Below are 15,181 nucleotides of genomic sequence, written 5' to 3' on the forward strand. Positions count from 1 at the left end.
GACACCCCCCCAAACCGGGGGCGCGCCGCGGGACCACCGGGTGCCACCGCCGTGGGGACACCCCCGGGACCCCGCTTCTCCTCCGTGGGGTTGAGCAGAGCCCGGCACCGGGGGGGCACCGGGGGGTCACGGGCGGAGCAGTGCAGGGGGGGGGTCGGGAGTTGGGGGTGGTCCCGGTACCCTCGGGGGGTGTCCCCCAGCCCCGCACCGGGCGAGGTCGGGCCGGAGCGGCCCCGCGGGACCCCGGGGACAAAGTGGCAGCTGCCGGGGCAGGGCCGGGCCGGGGCGGCTCTTTGTGCTGCGAAATGGTGGAGCTGGAACGGCGCGGGGGGCGGGGGAACGACGGGGACTGGGACAGACAGACGGACACAGGGCTGGGCACCAGCATCTGTCACCCCCCGGGCTGTGCCCGCAGCGGAGGGAGGAGGGGGCTTCCCCTCTCCTGGAGACCCCACAGGACAAAGGGGAGCCCCCAGGGCTGGGGGTCCCTGCAGTGGAGCACAACCCCCCCGTGCAGCAGATCCTGGGGGGCTCCCAGGACTTGGATCCCTGCAGCCCCCCCGTGAGCAGGAGCCACAGCACACAAAGCCTGCAAACGTTTTCAGCGATGTTTTATTGGAAATGTTAAATACTGGGGGTCCGGCCCCAGCGGAGCCGGGGTGGGGGTGTTCAGGGGGGGCTCAGGCGTGTTCCTCTGCCAGCTTCTCTGCCTTGGCCACCGCCTCCTCGATGGGCCCCACCATGTAGAAAGCCTGCTCAGGCAGGTGGTCATATTCACCTGGGGGGACACAACGTGTCAGGGGGGAGTGGGAGGCTCAACCAGGCTCCCCCAGACCCCTGTGAGGGCCACCTCACCTGCCAGGATCTGCTTGAAGCCCTTGATGGTCTCTTTGAGCGGCACCAACTTGCCCATGTGGCCGGTGAAGACCTCAGCCACCTGGAAGGGCTGGGACAGGAAGCGCTGGATCTTGCGGGCTCGAGCCACCGTCAGCTTGTCCTCCTCGGACAACTCGTCCATGCCCAGGATGGCGATGATGTCCTGCAGTGACTTGTAGTCCTGGGGAGAGGGGGACACAGGGGGTGAGCGGGCAGAGGTGATCCCCCACCCCAAACACCCCACCTGAGGGAGGGGCTGCCCCCTCACCTGAAGGATCTTCTGCACACCCCGAGCCACGTCGTAGTGCTCGGGCCCCACGATGTTGGGGTCCATGATGCGGGAGGTGGAGTCCAGGGGGTCCACGGCGGGGTAGATGCCCAGCTCGGCGATGGCACGGGACAACACCGTGGTGGCATCCAAGTGGGCAAAGGTGGTGGCGGGTGCAGGGTCAGTCAAGTCATCAGCTGGCACGTAAATAGCCTGGGGACACAGAGAGGGGAGGGGACAGTTGGTGGCAGGCAGGTGGCACAGCTCCCTGGGACGCTGGGGGTGGTCCTGCCCTCACCTGCACGGAGGTGATGGAGCCCTTGCGCGTGGTGGTGATTCGCTCCTGCATGGTGCCCATGTCAGTGGCCAGCGTGGGCTGGTAGCCCACGGCCGAGGGGATTCTGCCCAGCAGGGCAGACACCTGTGAGGGGACAGAGTGTGAGGGACAGAGCACGAGGGGCTGGGCAGGTGGGGGACAGGAGCAGCGCCCTGTGCCCAGCACAGACCTCGGAGCCAGCCTGGGTGAAGCGGAAGATGTTGTCGATGAAAAGCAGCACGTCCTGACCCTCCTGGTCCCTGAAGTACTCGGCCACCGTCAGCCCTGTCAGGGCCACCCTGGCACGGGGGCCCGGGGGCTCGTTCATCTGCCCGTACACCAGGGCGACCTGCGGGTGGGACAACGGGGTCAGCACGGTGGCGCTGCCACACCTGGCACTACATCAGGGCACCCAGAAGCTCCCCTGCTGACCCTCCCTCGGGGTCTCTGCACACCTTGGAAGTGGCATCTTTGAGGTTGATGACCCCAGACTCGATCATCTCGTGGTACAAGTCGTTGCCCTCGCGGGTTCTCTCACCCACCCCGGCGAACACCGAGTAACCACCGTGGGCCTTGGCCACGTTGTTGATCAGCTCCATGATCAGCACAGTCTTGCCCACACCAGCACCTCCAAACAAACCTGGGAGGGGGGGAAATAAAGGTTCTGCTGAGCCCCAAGGCAGCCTGGCTGCCCACAGGGTCTCCCTTCAGCTCTTTCCTCCTCAGATATAAAAAGCGTTGCTTCAGCAAGCTCAGGAGAACGAAAGTCATGGAGTGAATCATCAATGAAGGAAAAATTTCCCAGAGGAACTGCTGGAAATCCCAGAGGCACCATCCCCAGATCCAGCCCTGCTCTGGGGGTCACATACCGATCTTGCCACCCTTGGCATAGGGAGCCAGCAGATCCACGACCTTGATCCCTGTCACCAGGATCTCCTGCTCCACACTCATCTCCACAAACTCAGGGGCCTCGGCGTGGATAGCAGCAAACCTGCAGCACGAAGAGGAGAAGAAAGGGGTGGGCAGCTGCTCTGAGCCCCCCAGGCTAGGGGCTGGCAGGGGACAGTCCCTGCTGTGACCCAGAAGAGCCAGAGCCACCTCCCTGCTCCCACCTGGGTGCCCTCCAGCCCCTCAGCACTCACTGTTTGGTGGTGATGGGGCCCCTCTCATCGATGGGTTCCCCAATGACATTCATGATCCTGCCCAGGGTCTCGGGGCCCACGGGAATGCGGATGGGAGCACCAGAGTCCAGAACCTTCTGTCCCCTCACCAGCCCTTCCGTACCGTCCATGGCAATGGTGCGCACGGTGTTCTCCCCTGCCGAGGCCCAAGGACAGCACAGTCACCACAGCGTCCTCAGGCTGACCCTGGGGACAGCTGCTGGTGGCTTCCCCAGGCCCTGCCAAGGGGACATTCTGCTGGGAAAAGAACCAAGAGGAGCAGCAGGAATAAAATAGCCCCGAGGAAAATTGAGCCGTGCAGCCACAGCCCCCAGGCAGCCATTTTCCTCCTCCTCAGATTGAAATCCTTGGCTTCAGCAAGCTCAGGAGAACGAAAGTCATTGACAACATCATCACAGGAGGAACCCCCCTCCCATTCCCAGCTGCTCACCCAGGTGCTGAGCCACCTCCAGCACCAGCCGCGTCTCCCTGCCCTGCACCTCAAGGGCGTTCAGGATGGGGGGCAGCCCCTCGTCGAACTGCACATCCACCACGGCGCCGATGACGGCCACGATGCGGCCGGTGGAGGAGCCGGCCTTGGCCGCAGGGGCTGCATGGGCGGCATAGTCCCGTCCTGAAGGGGGGAGAGGGACGAGTCAAGGTCGGCCGGGGCACGGCAGCTCCGGGCTCCGGAGATGGGGCTGCCCTGCAAGCCTTGGGGTGTGCCCGAGAGCCCTGAACCCCCCTGGGTGCACCCAGGACCCCCTGAACTGACCATGGATCCCCACGCCTCGCTCGGTGCCCCACTGACCCACCCAGGCCTCTCCTCGGTGCACCCGGGACCGCTCTGGGTACACGCGGAGTCCCTCAGCACTGCCAGGACCCCCTGAGCCCCCTCCCTTCAGCGCTACCAGGGCCCCCTGGACCCCTCCCCTGGTACACCCGCAGTCCCTGCGGCCCCTCACGCCCACCCCCGGAGCCGCAGCTCCTCTGCCGCAGCCCATCCGCTCGGCACGGCACACTCCAGCCCGGTACCGGGGCCCTGAGCACCGGCACCCCCGCGTAGGCCCCAAGGTGACCCCGGCCCGCCCTGCACTCACGCGCCCCGACGGCGACAGCCGGGGCGGCCCCGCGGCCGAGGAGCAGCGGGAGGAGGTCCCGGCCGGGGGCGGCCCCCGCGGGGCAGCAGCGGCCGGGCCGCGGCGGCGGCGGCGGCGGCGGAACGACCCGCGAGCCCCAACATGGCGGCGCCGACTGAGCCCCGCGTCCCGCCCGCCCCTCACGGCCCCCGCGGGTCGGGGCCGCAGGGCTGCGCGTCACCGCCGCACCGCGCGCCCATTGGCTGCTCCGCGGAGTGGCGCCGCGTGAATTCGCGCTCCCATTGGTCGCCGCGATGCGGCGCCCGCGCTGCTCCTAGTCGCGATTGGGTTGTGGATCCATCAATCAAAACGCGCTGCGACCTGATAGGGTGGTGCTGTGGGAAGGGGCGTATCCGGGCGAAGGTCAGCGGAAATGGCGGCGCACGTGTCCCGCGCTTGTCCTTGGTCGGGCGCCGTGACCGCGGCCGAGGCCGCACCGGGACCGTGACGGGCCCGCCTCCACCCCCTGTCACAGCACCGCCCCGAGGGGCCGCCCCTCACCGGGCCCGTGCCCGCCCCGCACGGCCGAGGGTCCCAGCACCGCCCCGCCCGGGCACCGTGTCCGCCTTACGGCCCCGGTGTCGCTGTAGTGCCCCCGGGGCCGCCCCGGTGCACCGGCCGCTGCCTTCTCCCCGAGGGCCAAACCGCACCCAATCGCTACCCGCCCTGGGGATCTGGGGATCACCGCTACATTTCTCTACTGTCCCCCAAGGGATGGGGCCCCACCGTCCTGACCCCACCTGAGGGGAACCGGATCGCTCCTGTCCCCAGTGGGAGGGGATCCCACCCCACTGGACCCCAAATAAGAGGATCCCGGCCCCCCAAAGAAGGGAATCCCACCCTACTGACCCCCCCCCTAGAAGATCCCACCCTACCGAGCCCCCAAATAAAGGGGATCCCACCCCAGTGACTCCCCACAGGAGATCCCACCCTACAGAACCCCCAAAGAAGGGGATCCCACCATACTGAGCCCCCCAAAAAAGAGGATCCCATCCCAGTGACCCCCCCCAAAGATCCCACTGTACTGAACCCCAAAAGAAGAGGATCCCACCCCACCAATGCCTCCAAAGAAGGGGAGCCCACCCTACTGAACACCCCAAAAAAAGGAAATCCCACCCCAATGACACCCCTTAAAAGGGGATCTCACCGTACTGAACCCCCAATAGAGGGGGATCCCACCCTGTTGACCCTCCAAAGAAGGGGATCCCACCCCAGTGAACCCCCTCAAAAAGGGGATCCCACCCCAGTGAACCCCCTCAAAAAGGGGATCCCACCACACTGAACTCCCCAAAAAAGAGGATCCCATCCCAGTGACCCCCATAGAAGATCCCACCCTACTGGACCTCCAAAAAAAGAGGATCCCACCTCACTGAACCCCTCAAAAAAAGAGGATCCCACCTCACTGAACCCCTCAAAAAAAGGGGACCCCACCATCCCTTTGCCCCACGGCGCTGAGGAATGCACAGGGCCCAGGCCGAAGGGAGAGCCAGGGAGTCTTCAACAGTTTATTAGAAAGAATGCAGACATTAAAAAAATCCCAGCTGCTCTGAACATAAATTGAGGTTTTTCAGCCCGGTTCCACGGTTCTGTCACTTGCTGCCAAACCCACAGTGCAAATACGATTTTGGTCTAAAATGTACAGATTGACAAGCAACAATGTACAGCCAACTCGCACCCCGGGCGAGGAGGAGGAGGAGGAGGAGGAGGAGGAGGTGGAAAAGGTTTGGGGGTCACACCACGGGACCAGGGGCAGGCTCTGCTCGGGGGCTCCAACACCAAAAACCAGGAAAATTTGGAAGTTTTTTTTTTTCAAAATGAACTTTTTTTTTAAAGTGGGAACAGGAGGGGATGTGCCTCGCCCTGCTGGATTTTGTTTGATTTTTTTTTTTTTTGGGGGGGGGAGCCAATAATAAAGAGTTTATTTTTTTTTTGTTTTGTGTTTTTGTTCCCGGTATAAATGGACAAAAGGGAAAAAAAAAAAAAAAACTCATTTAAACCACTGTTAATGAAGGGTTCTCCCATTGTAATTACATCTGCTACGAGGCAAGGAGGCTCTGTAAACTTTATTGCAACTCCTCTCAACGGATTGCCTACACCTCAATTGGGTTGGTTTGGTGGGTTTTTTTCTCTTTTTTCTTTTTTTTTTTTTTTGGAAGTCTGGAAAACGATTCATGCATAACTGTTATTGCCTCTCGTGGCTTTAAGACCGCCCCGTGCCATGGGACACACCTACCATCAGTGAAGCCATTTAAAATGGACTGAAAATGGGTTAAAGGATGCAGGATCTCCCTTTAGGGCTATCAACTCAGGAATTCTTATCTCAATTATGAAATGTTGTGATGAACTTCTTTCCCCAAAACCCTGAAGACGACACTTTGCCTTACTCCAGATCCGGCATTTCTAGAGGGGGAAAAAGAAGAGAATTAATGGTTTTAGGGTTGTTTTGTGGGTTTTAATTTTTTGCTTGGTTGGTTTTTAAAAGCTCCCAAGGCATTATTATGTCACAAGGGACACGAGCAAGACGACCTGGCCTCCAACCAAGGAGGTCACGGGGCATTTTGGGGCCCTTCCCAAGGGAAAACTGTGCCAGAGCCACCCCTGAGCACGTGCTGCTCCTAAAGCCAAAGCCTGCAGCAGCCTGGGAAGGTCAAACTGGTATTTGGGGCTTGTGTGGAGAGGCTTTCCCAGATTAGATTTGTCTGCCAGGGCTGGCTTTAGCTGGTGGACAGGATGAACATCTGCTGGGCCTGTCCTTCAGCAGGTGTGTGAGGGGAAAAAAACAACAAAAACAACAAAAACAACTTACTTTCATCATCACTGTCTGGTGAGTCCTGGAAAGGAAAACAAACAATCATTAAGTGGAGCAGACAGCTCTTCTACCACCCTCACCCCCACCAGCAAAGAGGTTCCCAAATCTGTTCCCAAATCTGCTCCCAAATCTGAATTTTGAGGAATTTATTGAGCTCAGTTTGGCCTCACTGCAAACCCCCAGTGACCCCCAGCACTGCAGAGAGGGGAGGGAAAGGGTCTCCCCAGGTGACATCACAAAGTTTGGGGCTATTTAAGCCTTTTTTAGTGCTGAGGGGTGAGTGCAGGACTCCTGAGGGTGTTCATACACCCGACATACTCACATCATCTGCCCCATCTACTTCTGGCAAGTCTACGTCGTCATCTCCTCCCATGTTGTTCATCATCTGCTCAGAGACACAACAGCCACATTTTGGGGTGAATCCAACCCCAATTTCCACCCAAAACAATCCTAAACCAACATCCTCCCCTTATTGTAACAGATCAGTTGCCCCCATGCAGGAATTACAAAGTGATGGTGCACAAAAAGCTTGGATTTATCAAAATTTTTTCATTCCCTACCTCAGAAAAGCGATCAAAATTGGACATGTCTTCATCTGAATCATCTTCCCAGTCTTTCCAGTTGTTGAAGTCCACGCTGAGCCAGTTGAGCTGCAGCAATAGCAGGAGTTATTTAAGGACAAGGAATTATTTAAGGACAAGGAAAGAAGTGGCTGTCACTTAGAACAAGTTAACGAGAGCTGCCGTGGGATCAGGAGCAGGAAAAATGACCCAAAACTGCTCCAGAATTTGAACATGACCCAAATATTCACTAATTTAAAAGCCAGGGGAGGCAGCAGATGCCCAGACCCACCTTTGCCCTCTCTTTTGTTAACCTTGGCCATGCCTGACCAGACTCTCCTTTTCGTAAACAACACAAGATGGATCTGTCTGTTCTTTTATGCTTTGATTCCTGAAAAAGACCAAATATTCATTAGTGCCATCAGGATGACCTTCACCAGGAACTGCTGACATCCTTCCTTTATCTTCACCTCTTCCCTTATTCCTTGTCCTGGAAAATACCCCCTGGAGAAGATTTCCTGGATCTGACTTGGAGCTTTTATAATAATTTTCCTTAGAAAATAGTCTATATTCTTATTTTTAAGGAACAAAATCTTGGGAGCAGCCTAAAGAACAGGTGGTATTTTTTAGGATCTCAGAACTAAAGGATGGTTTGGGTTGGAAATGACATTAAAACCCAAGTTCCAAATTTGTGCCATGGGCAGGGACACTTTCCACCAGCCCAGGTTGCTCCAACATGGCCTTGAACAATTCCAGGGATGGAATATCTACAATTTCTCTACACAAGCACCAAGAACTCGGGAGAATACTCACATTTGGATCGATATTATTAAAAAGATCGATTTCATTTAAATGTTTAAAGTTATCACTTCCTCCAAGACAACTGCAAGAGAAAAAGAAATCAGTATTTAACCCCAAAAAGAAATCAGTATTTAGCTCCAAAAACATCTCATAGAACAAATCTGCTGCTTCTTGTGCCTGAATTACTCACCTGAACGTGAGTTTGGACTTTTCAAAATTTACATTTACGTCTTTGCTGTCTTCAACACAGAACTCAATAAAGACGTAGTCCCTCCGGTCGTACCACTTTGCAGAGGCAGGCTGCCTGTGGGGACACAAAGGCATTGATTTTCAACAAGAAATCCAACAAAAAAATATTCTTTCTGCACTTAAAACCTGCATTTTGAGCTTCCTGTATTTTTTAAAGGTGATTTAAGCTGAAAAGAGAGAGCTGGAATAAAAAGAAATTATGTATTTGGAATAAAGAGAGAGCTGGAATAAAAAGAAATGATGTATTTGGAATAAAGAGAGAGCTGGAATAAAAAAGAAATAATGTATTTGGAATAAAGAGAGAGAAACTGAATAAAAAGAAAGCTCCTGGGAGGAGCCACTGAAATCTGAGACTGAAATAAATGTCTCAGCAGATCAAAATTTTGATAAACTTTGAGATGAGCTACTACAGAGACTGTGGCAGCAGCAGCTCCAGCACCTCCAAAGCTGCACAGGCAGATTTCAGAGTGGTTTTTGTCATGCAAAGAGTTAAAACCTAAAGCAAAATTTTTAAAAAACAACTTTTTTTGGGGGTATTGATACTCTAAAAAACGGATTTGCTATGATTAAGACCGAATTATGATTAAGGATGGAGAATCACTGTTCCAAGCTCTTTATAATCTCTCACACTGGGACTGCCATGCACTTTAGAATTGTTTTGCCTTTGCACAACCACCTCAAAAAAACAACAAAACCACAGAGCTCCAGAGCAAGTGCTGTGTTTGGAGAGAAATTTGGAATTATTCTCCCTTTGCACAACCACCTCAAAAAAAAAACCAACACAGAGCTCCAGAGCAAGTGCTGTGTTTGGAGAGAAATTTGGAATTATTCTCCCTTTGCACAACCACCTCAAAAAAAAAAAAAAAAACCAACACAGAGCTCCAGAGCAAGTGCTGTGTTTGCAGAGAACTCACCTGCTCAGTGCTTGCAGTGTTTGCAGAGAACTCACCTGCTCAGTGCTCCTTGGAGCGGGGAAAACGGCTCAGAAGCCTCCTCCTCCCTCCCAGCCCTGCCCTGGCAAGCGAGGCCCAGCCCAGGCAATCAGGGAATTCTGCATTCCAGAATCCAGCAGGGCTGCAGCACAGGCACAGAGCCCAGGGCTGCTCCTCACGCTCCTTTGTCCTCCCAGGGAATCGTGGAATGCTCGGGAGGGACCCCAAAGTTCAGCCAGCGCCAGCCCTGCCATGGCTCCCCAGCTCAGGGCTGTCCAACCCGGCCTTGGGCAATTCCAGGGATGGGGAACCCATCCCAGGGCCTCACACAGACGCATTTCATCCCAATATCCCATCTTAAGATCTTCTTTACTTTATGTATTATTTCATTTATTTAATTAATGTACCCCAGTATGCCATTATTTAATTTAATTTATTAATCAATCATTTATTTAATTATTAGATTTTTATTGCATTATTATTTATTTAATTTTATATAACTTAATTTCTTTATTTCTTTAGTTAATTATTTTACTATTATTTAACTAATCTATCCCAATATCCCATTACTTAATTTATTTAATTTATATATTACTTATTTAATTTATTCATTATTTTATTATTATTTAATTTATTTACGTCATTTATCCCAATATCCCATTATTTGTTCGTTTAATTAATTAATTAATTATTATAATTTAGTTTATTTAATTAATTTATCCCAATATCCCATCTTAATATCTTCTTAAATTTATTTAATTCATTATCTCCCCCTTTATCTGCCATTTCTGGGCCTCACAGGGAAGAATTTCATCCCAATATCCCATCTCAATATCTCCTTTAATTCATTTAACTATTGTATTTATTATTTTATTATTATTTAATTCATTTATCCCAATATCCTATTATTTTATTTACTTAATTAATTTATATATTATTTAATGGATTCTGAATTCAGCCTCGAGTTTCAGCTGTTCCAGGGGTGAAAACCTCACAGCAGCATTTCAGGGAATGTTAATTATCACCTTATCCAGGTGAAGTGCAGCAGCAGAGCAGCAATTTTCTTACTGTGGTATTTTTAAACCCTTCTTGGACACAGATTTTCCTCTTTTAATGAAAGACTCTCAAGAGGAAAGGAGGATGAGAAATGCCCTGCTCTGCTCCCTCAGTGCTGGGAGACAAAACCCCCCAGCATGAGGCACTCGGGACGTTGTTCCAGCTCTGGTTTTAACAGAAATCTCAGTGTCCCCGCCTGGGTCACACAGGGGATGGGTGCTGATAACAATTCCCGGCTCTCAATGTCAATGGAGACATCTCCAGCCTTCCCAGGGAGGAGATTTCATCCCAACCGTGACCTCAGCAGCTCCACCAGGACTGGGGATTTGAGGCACCAACAGAACTCAGAGCTCCCAGAAATTCCCACTCAGCTCACATGTCCGAGCTGGACAGCAGCAAGATCCCAGATGAGTTTTACTCAGCCATAATTCACATTTCTGAACCTAAACCTGTGATACTTTCCTGGGAATTCACCCTGAGAGTGCTCGGAACCTGTGACCTCAGCAGCTCCACCAGGATCGGGGATTTGAGGCACCAACAGAACTCACGGGGTTCCCAGAAATCCCACATCTGAGCCGCAGAGCAGAGAGATCCCAAATGAGTCTGACTCTGCCATAATTCTGGTTCCAAGTTTCTGGAACCTAATTTTCATTAATTCCAGGTTTCTGAACCTAAACCTGTCCTGCTTTCCTGGGAATTCACCCTGAGACCCACGACCTCAGCAGCTCCACCAGGATTGGGGATTTGAGGCACCAACAGAACTCAAAGTGCTCCCAGAAACCCCACTCAGCTCACACATCTGAGCTGCAAAGGGATCCCAGATAAGTCTGACTTGGCCAAAATTCACATTTCTGAATGTCTATCTGTGCTGCTTTCCTGGGAATTCACCCTGAGAGTGCTCAGAACCCGTGACCTCAGCAGCTCCACCAGGATCGGGGATTTGAGGCACCAACAGAACTCAGGAGCACTCCCAGAAATCCCATTCAGCTCACACATCTAAGCTGCAGAGCAGAGAGATCCCAGGTGAGTTTGACTCTCATAATTCACATTTCTGAACCTAAACCTGCCCTGCTTTCCTGGGAATTCACCCTGAGAGCGCTCAGAACCTGTGACCTCCCAGAAAACCAACTCAAGGCTACACACACACGTCCGAGCTGCAGAGCAGAGATCTCAGAGAAGTCTGACTATGCCATAATTCTAGTTCCAGGTTTCTGGAACTTAATTTCCATAATTCCAGGTTTCTGAACCTAAACCTGTGCTGTTTTCCTGGGAATTCACCCTGAGAGTGCTCCCAGAAATGCCACTCAGCTCAAGGCTACACACACACCTCCAAGCTGCAGAGCAGAGAGATCCCAGGTGAGTTTGCCTCGGCCATAATTCACATTTCTGAACCTAAGCCTGTGCTGTTTTCTGGGAATTCACCCTGAGAGTGCTCAGAACCCTCAGCACCTCTGCCAGGATCACGGATTTGAAGCACCAACAGAACTCACAGGGCTCCCAGAAATTCCCATTCAGCTCACACGTCCAAGCTCCAGAGCAGAGAGATCCTAGATAAGTCTGACTCTGTCATAATTCTGGTTCCAGGTTTCTGGAACCTAATTTTCCTAATTCCAGGTTTCTGAACCTAAACCTGCCCTGCTTTCCCATGAATTCACCCCGAGAGCGCCCGGAACGTGCTGGAGCTGCCTCTCCTCCTTTTATCTCCTTTTCCAATCTCACCCTCCCAAAGGGAGGAGGGAAAAAACCTCCCTGTGAGCTTCAGTCAGGACTCACCAGTTGCAACCAGTAAGGCAGGACCTGCTGGAGAGCTCCTTTTAAAAAGTCTCCTGCCCACACGGAGATTCCCAGGAGAGAAGGAGCTCCCAGTGAAAATCTCCTCTCCAAACACTGACCCATCACCTTCAGAGCTCCATCCTGCTCATCCAAACCCCGAGGGAGCTCAGCTTGCCATGGTTTTCCAGCACCCCCTCCATGGGATTTGGAAAAAAAGAAGGGAATTTAAATGTTTAAAAGGGAATTTAGAGGGTTTCCTCTGCCCCATCCACCTGTGATTTTGGGGACTTCCTGAAAGGGAATTTAGAATTTAGAAGATTTCCTCTGTCCAATCCACCTGTGATTTTGGGGACTTCCCAAGCAGCCACAGCCACCCCTGCAGCTGCTCTGGCTCTTCCAGTCCCCACATTCTGATGGGAATTGTTATTCCAGCACTGTGGGACAGGTTCTAGAAGGTTCCCAGCAATGTGGAGGCTCAGCTTCACCACAGAACTCTCAAGGCTCTGTTGGATATCCCTGGATAAATCCTGGTCTCTGGCACCAGTGGAATCTCAAATCTCCCCATCTGAGGCACTGAGGAAGTTCCCAAATCTCTTTTCGTGTTCTCTCTCTGTATCCTGTGCCTTTGGAATCCCATCTTTGTCTCCTGACAGCTCCTACAGCTCGAGGACACTGCAGAAATCAGGCCCTCAACAAGATTTTTCCCCTCCCAGACAGCAATAAAACCTGTTTTATAAAATGATTTTTCCTTTAATTTTTACACCTTGGAAAGATGCTTTTTTTCATTTAAAAAAAGCCTTATTTTAGGTTTTAGACCATTCTATGCAGATGCAGCAGCACTGCAGTTTCAGGATGCTGAAATCTACAGAAATTACACGAAAAAACTCCAATTTGATCACAGTTTTCTCACTTTCACTCACGTTAAGATGAAGCACCTCCACTGTTCAAGGTTTCAGAAGAAAAGTAAAAGCCTGGCTGGGGACAAGGGACAAAAACCCCATCAGTTAATGCTGTTCTCATCCCAAATTCCTGACAAAACAAAACCTCAAGAGGTGCTGCTGCCTCCAATCCTTCCAGCCAGGCACGTGGAGGTCACACAATCATGGAACGGTTTGGGTTGGCAGGGACCTTGAAGCTCATTCATGGGCACGGACACCTCCAGGGATGGGACACACTCTGGAAAATCCATCCCAGTGCCTCACCACCCTCAGAGGGAGGAATTTTTTCATTTTTTCCCCACAAAATCCCACCTAACCCTGCTCTCTGGTGGTTTGAAACCCTTGCTCTGCCACTGGAGATGTGGGAATGCTGCCTGCAGCTCTTCCTTCCCAGTTTTTCCTCTTGGACACACAAAACTCTGGTTGTTCTTGAAGGAACACTCGCATGCACCAGAGCTTTGCTTTTGGGCGGCCCCCAAATGAAATTCCTTGGAGAATTCCAAACAAAAAGGCGAATTAGGGAGCGCGGGATCCCGCTCGGGATGCACGTGTAGACGAATCCAGCGGCTCACCTGCAGCACCGCGCCTGCCCCGGGGCTTTCCGCGCTTCCCCACCCCTTCCTGAGGGCCCTTTTCGTTATTCCTCCGTTTTCCACGGAATTCTGGAATGGTCTGGGCTGGAAAAAACCTTCAAGCCCATCCCGTTCCAAGCCCTGGCCTTGGACGCTTTCAGGGCCAGGGCGAAACGCAGGGACGGATTTTAGGGTGAAAATCCCAAGTTTACAAACAGATTCTCTCGCCTGCACGCTCTGGATTGTTCCACGCGTTACTTACCGGGAGTTTTCCGCTGTTTCGCCCGGTACCGGTGGGCAGCGACCCACCGAGAAACGCGCAGCACCCCCCGAACACCCCATTAAAACCCACAGCGGGAAATCCCGCCCGCATCCCGGTACACCGGGGCCCACACGGGGGCCTCACGCGGTAACCGGGCCCACACGGTAACCGCGACAAAACCCCTCAGCGCCCAAGGTCAGCCCGCGCTCGGCGGCGCCGGGGCGGCTCCCGCGGTAGCGCCGGGGCCTGGCGGGGCCTTCCCGCGCCGCTCCCATCCCCGGGCCTCACATGGCGGATGGCGACGGCTCCGGCGGGCGCTCCTGAGGGGTGCGGAAGGCTCCGGGCGGTGTCGCGGGTTGTGCTTGGGCGGTACCGGGAAAGGTACCGGGAGGGTTCCGGGGGGGGTTCCGGTGGCGGCTCCGGGCGGGCTCGGGGGCTCTGGCGCGGCCTCGCTCCCACAATGCCCCGCGCAGCGCTCGGCCCGTGGTGACGCAGCAAAATCCCCGCGCGCGCCGCCGCCGCCGCCTCCTCCTCCTCTTCCTCCCCTCCCTCACTCCCCTCCCGCCGCCGCCGACGGCGCGTGCGCGGCCCCGAGCGCGCCCCCGCCCCCCCGCGCGCGCCCCCGCCCCGCTGCCCTTCCAGCAGCTTCTGGGCGCGCATGCGCAGTGAGGCGCGGCGACGGCGGAGAGGGAGAGGAGGCCAGGGACTCCCCCCATCCCCACTGGGACCCCCGGGACTCCCCCCTCACTGGGACCCCCCATTGGAACCCCCGAGACCTCCCCCCACCCACCGGGACCCCCCCATCCCCATTGGGACCCTCCCACTGGGACCCCCGGAACCCCCCAACTTGTCCCGGTGTTCTCTGGGAGCAGATCCCAGCCCTGCTCTCCCATCAGGGAGTTGTGGGGTGAAAATTCCCCTCTGAGCCTCCTGTTCTCCCGGCACTTCCAGAGCCTGACCACCTTTTATTCCTCCTCATGTCCACCCTGAGCCTCTCCTGGCGCAGCTCAGGGCCATTTCCTCCTGTCCTGTTATTCCCTGAGGCCAATCCCCACCTGGCTACAACTATAATTTCCCCCAAAAAACTGCAAATTCCTCCCGAAAATCAGGGCAGGGCTCTGTTCCCTCTCACCCTGGTGTTCCCTGGAAGCAGATCCTGACCCTGAAGTTTTGGGGTGAAAATTCCCCTCTGAGCCTCCTGTTCTCCAGACACTTCGAAAGCCTGACCACCTTTTCCATATGGAAATTGCTCCTGAAATTCCACCCTGACCCTCTCCTGGAGGAATTGGGAGCCCCAGCAGTGCCAGCACAGAGGGACAATCCCTGTCCCCATGGCTGGCACAGCCCAGGTGCCATCCTGCCCACACCTGGGCACACCTGGGCTCTGTCCAGCTGCTGTCCATCACCCCAGGGCCTTTCCCAGCTTTCCAGCCCCTCTCCCCCAACCTGGAATGTTCCATGGGTGACCCA

General features: G+C 54.3%; 2 protein-coding genes and 2 non-coding genes across 5 annotated transcripts; all 4 read right to left on the minus strand.

Annotated features, from left to right (window-relative positions):
• Window positions 1-594: 594 nt before the first annotated feature.
• Window positions 595-3,863, minus strand: ATP5F1B (ATP synthase F1 subunit beta). The gene is given in 11 exon segments (XM_030967051.1): window positions 595-778; window positions 856-1,057; window positions 1,145-1,357; window positions 1,443-1,565; window positions 1,651-1,809; window positions 1,916-2,100; window positions 2,330-2,451; window positions 2,603-2,777; window positions 3,072-3,254; window positions 3,721-3,796; window positions 3,798-3,863. Coding segments are annotated over 11 exon segments (1,602 nt in total). The 3' UTR covers window positions 595-680.
• LOC115914673 lies at window positions 2,178-2,252 on the minus strand. The gene has a single exon (XR_004061437.1). It is a non-coding gene; the product is annotated as a small nucleolar RNA SNORD59 (small nucleolar RNA).
• On the minus strand, window positions 2,970-3,043 carry LOC115914674. Its single transcript, XR_004061438.1, has one exon. It is a non-coding gene; the product is annotated as a small nucleolar RNA SNORD59 (small nucleolar RNA).
• Window positions 3,864-5,558: 1,695 nt separating the features above from the next.
• PTGES3 (prostaglandin E synthase 3) lies at window positions 5,559-14,266 on the minus strand. Of its 2 annotated transcripts, XM_030967069.1 has the most exons (8): window positions 14,000-14,266; window positions 8,120-8,233; window positions 7,942-8,011; window positions 7,421-7,519; window positions 7,129-7,218; window positions 6,891-6,953; window positions 6,566-6,590; window positions 5,559-6,159 (listed from the first exon to the last, which is right to left on the minus strand). In XM_030967069.1, coding segments are annotated over exons 1-8 (483 nt in total). In that variant the 5' UTR covers window positions 14,002-14,266; the 3' UTR covers window positions 5,559-6,139. The 2 variants fall into 2 exon arrangements, with proteins under 2 accessions (XP_030822929.1, XP_030822928.1); XM_030967068.1 differs by lacking the exon at window positions 14,000-14,266 and having other exon boundaries at window positions 8,120-8,253.
• Window positions 14,267-15,181: the final 915 nt, after the last annotated feature.

This window comes from Camarhynchus parvulus, chromosome 29, assembly GCF_901933205.1.
Source record: "Camarhynchus parvulus chromosome 29, STF_HiC, whole genome shotgun sequence".
In the NCBI taxonomy this organism is placed as follows: Eukaryota; Metazoa; Chordata; class Aves; order Passeriformes; family Thraupidae; genus Camarhynchus; species Camarhynchus parvulus.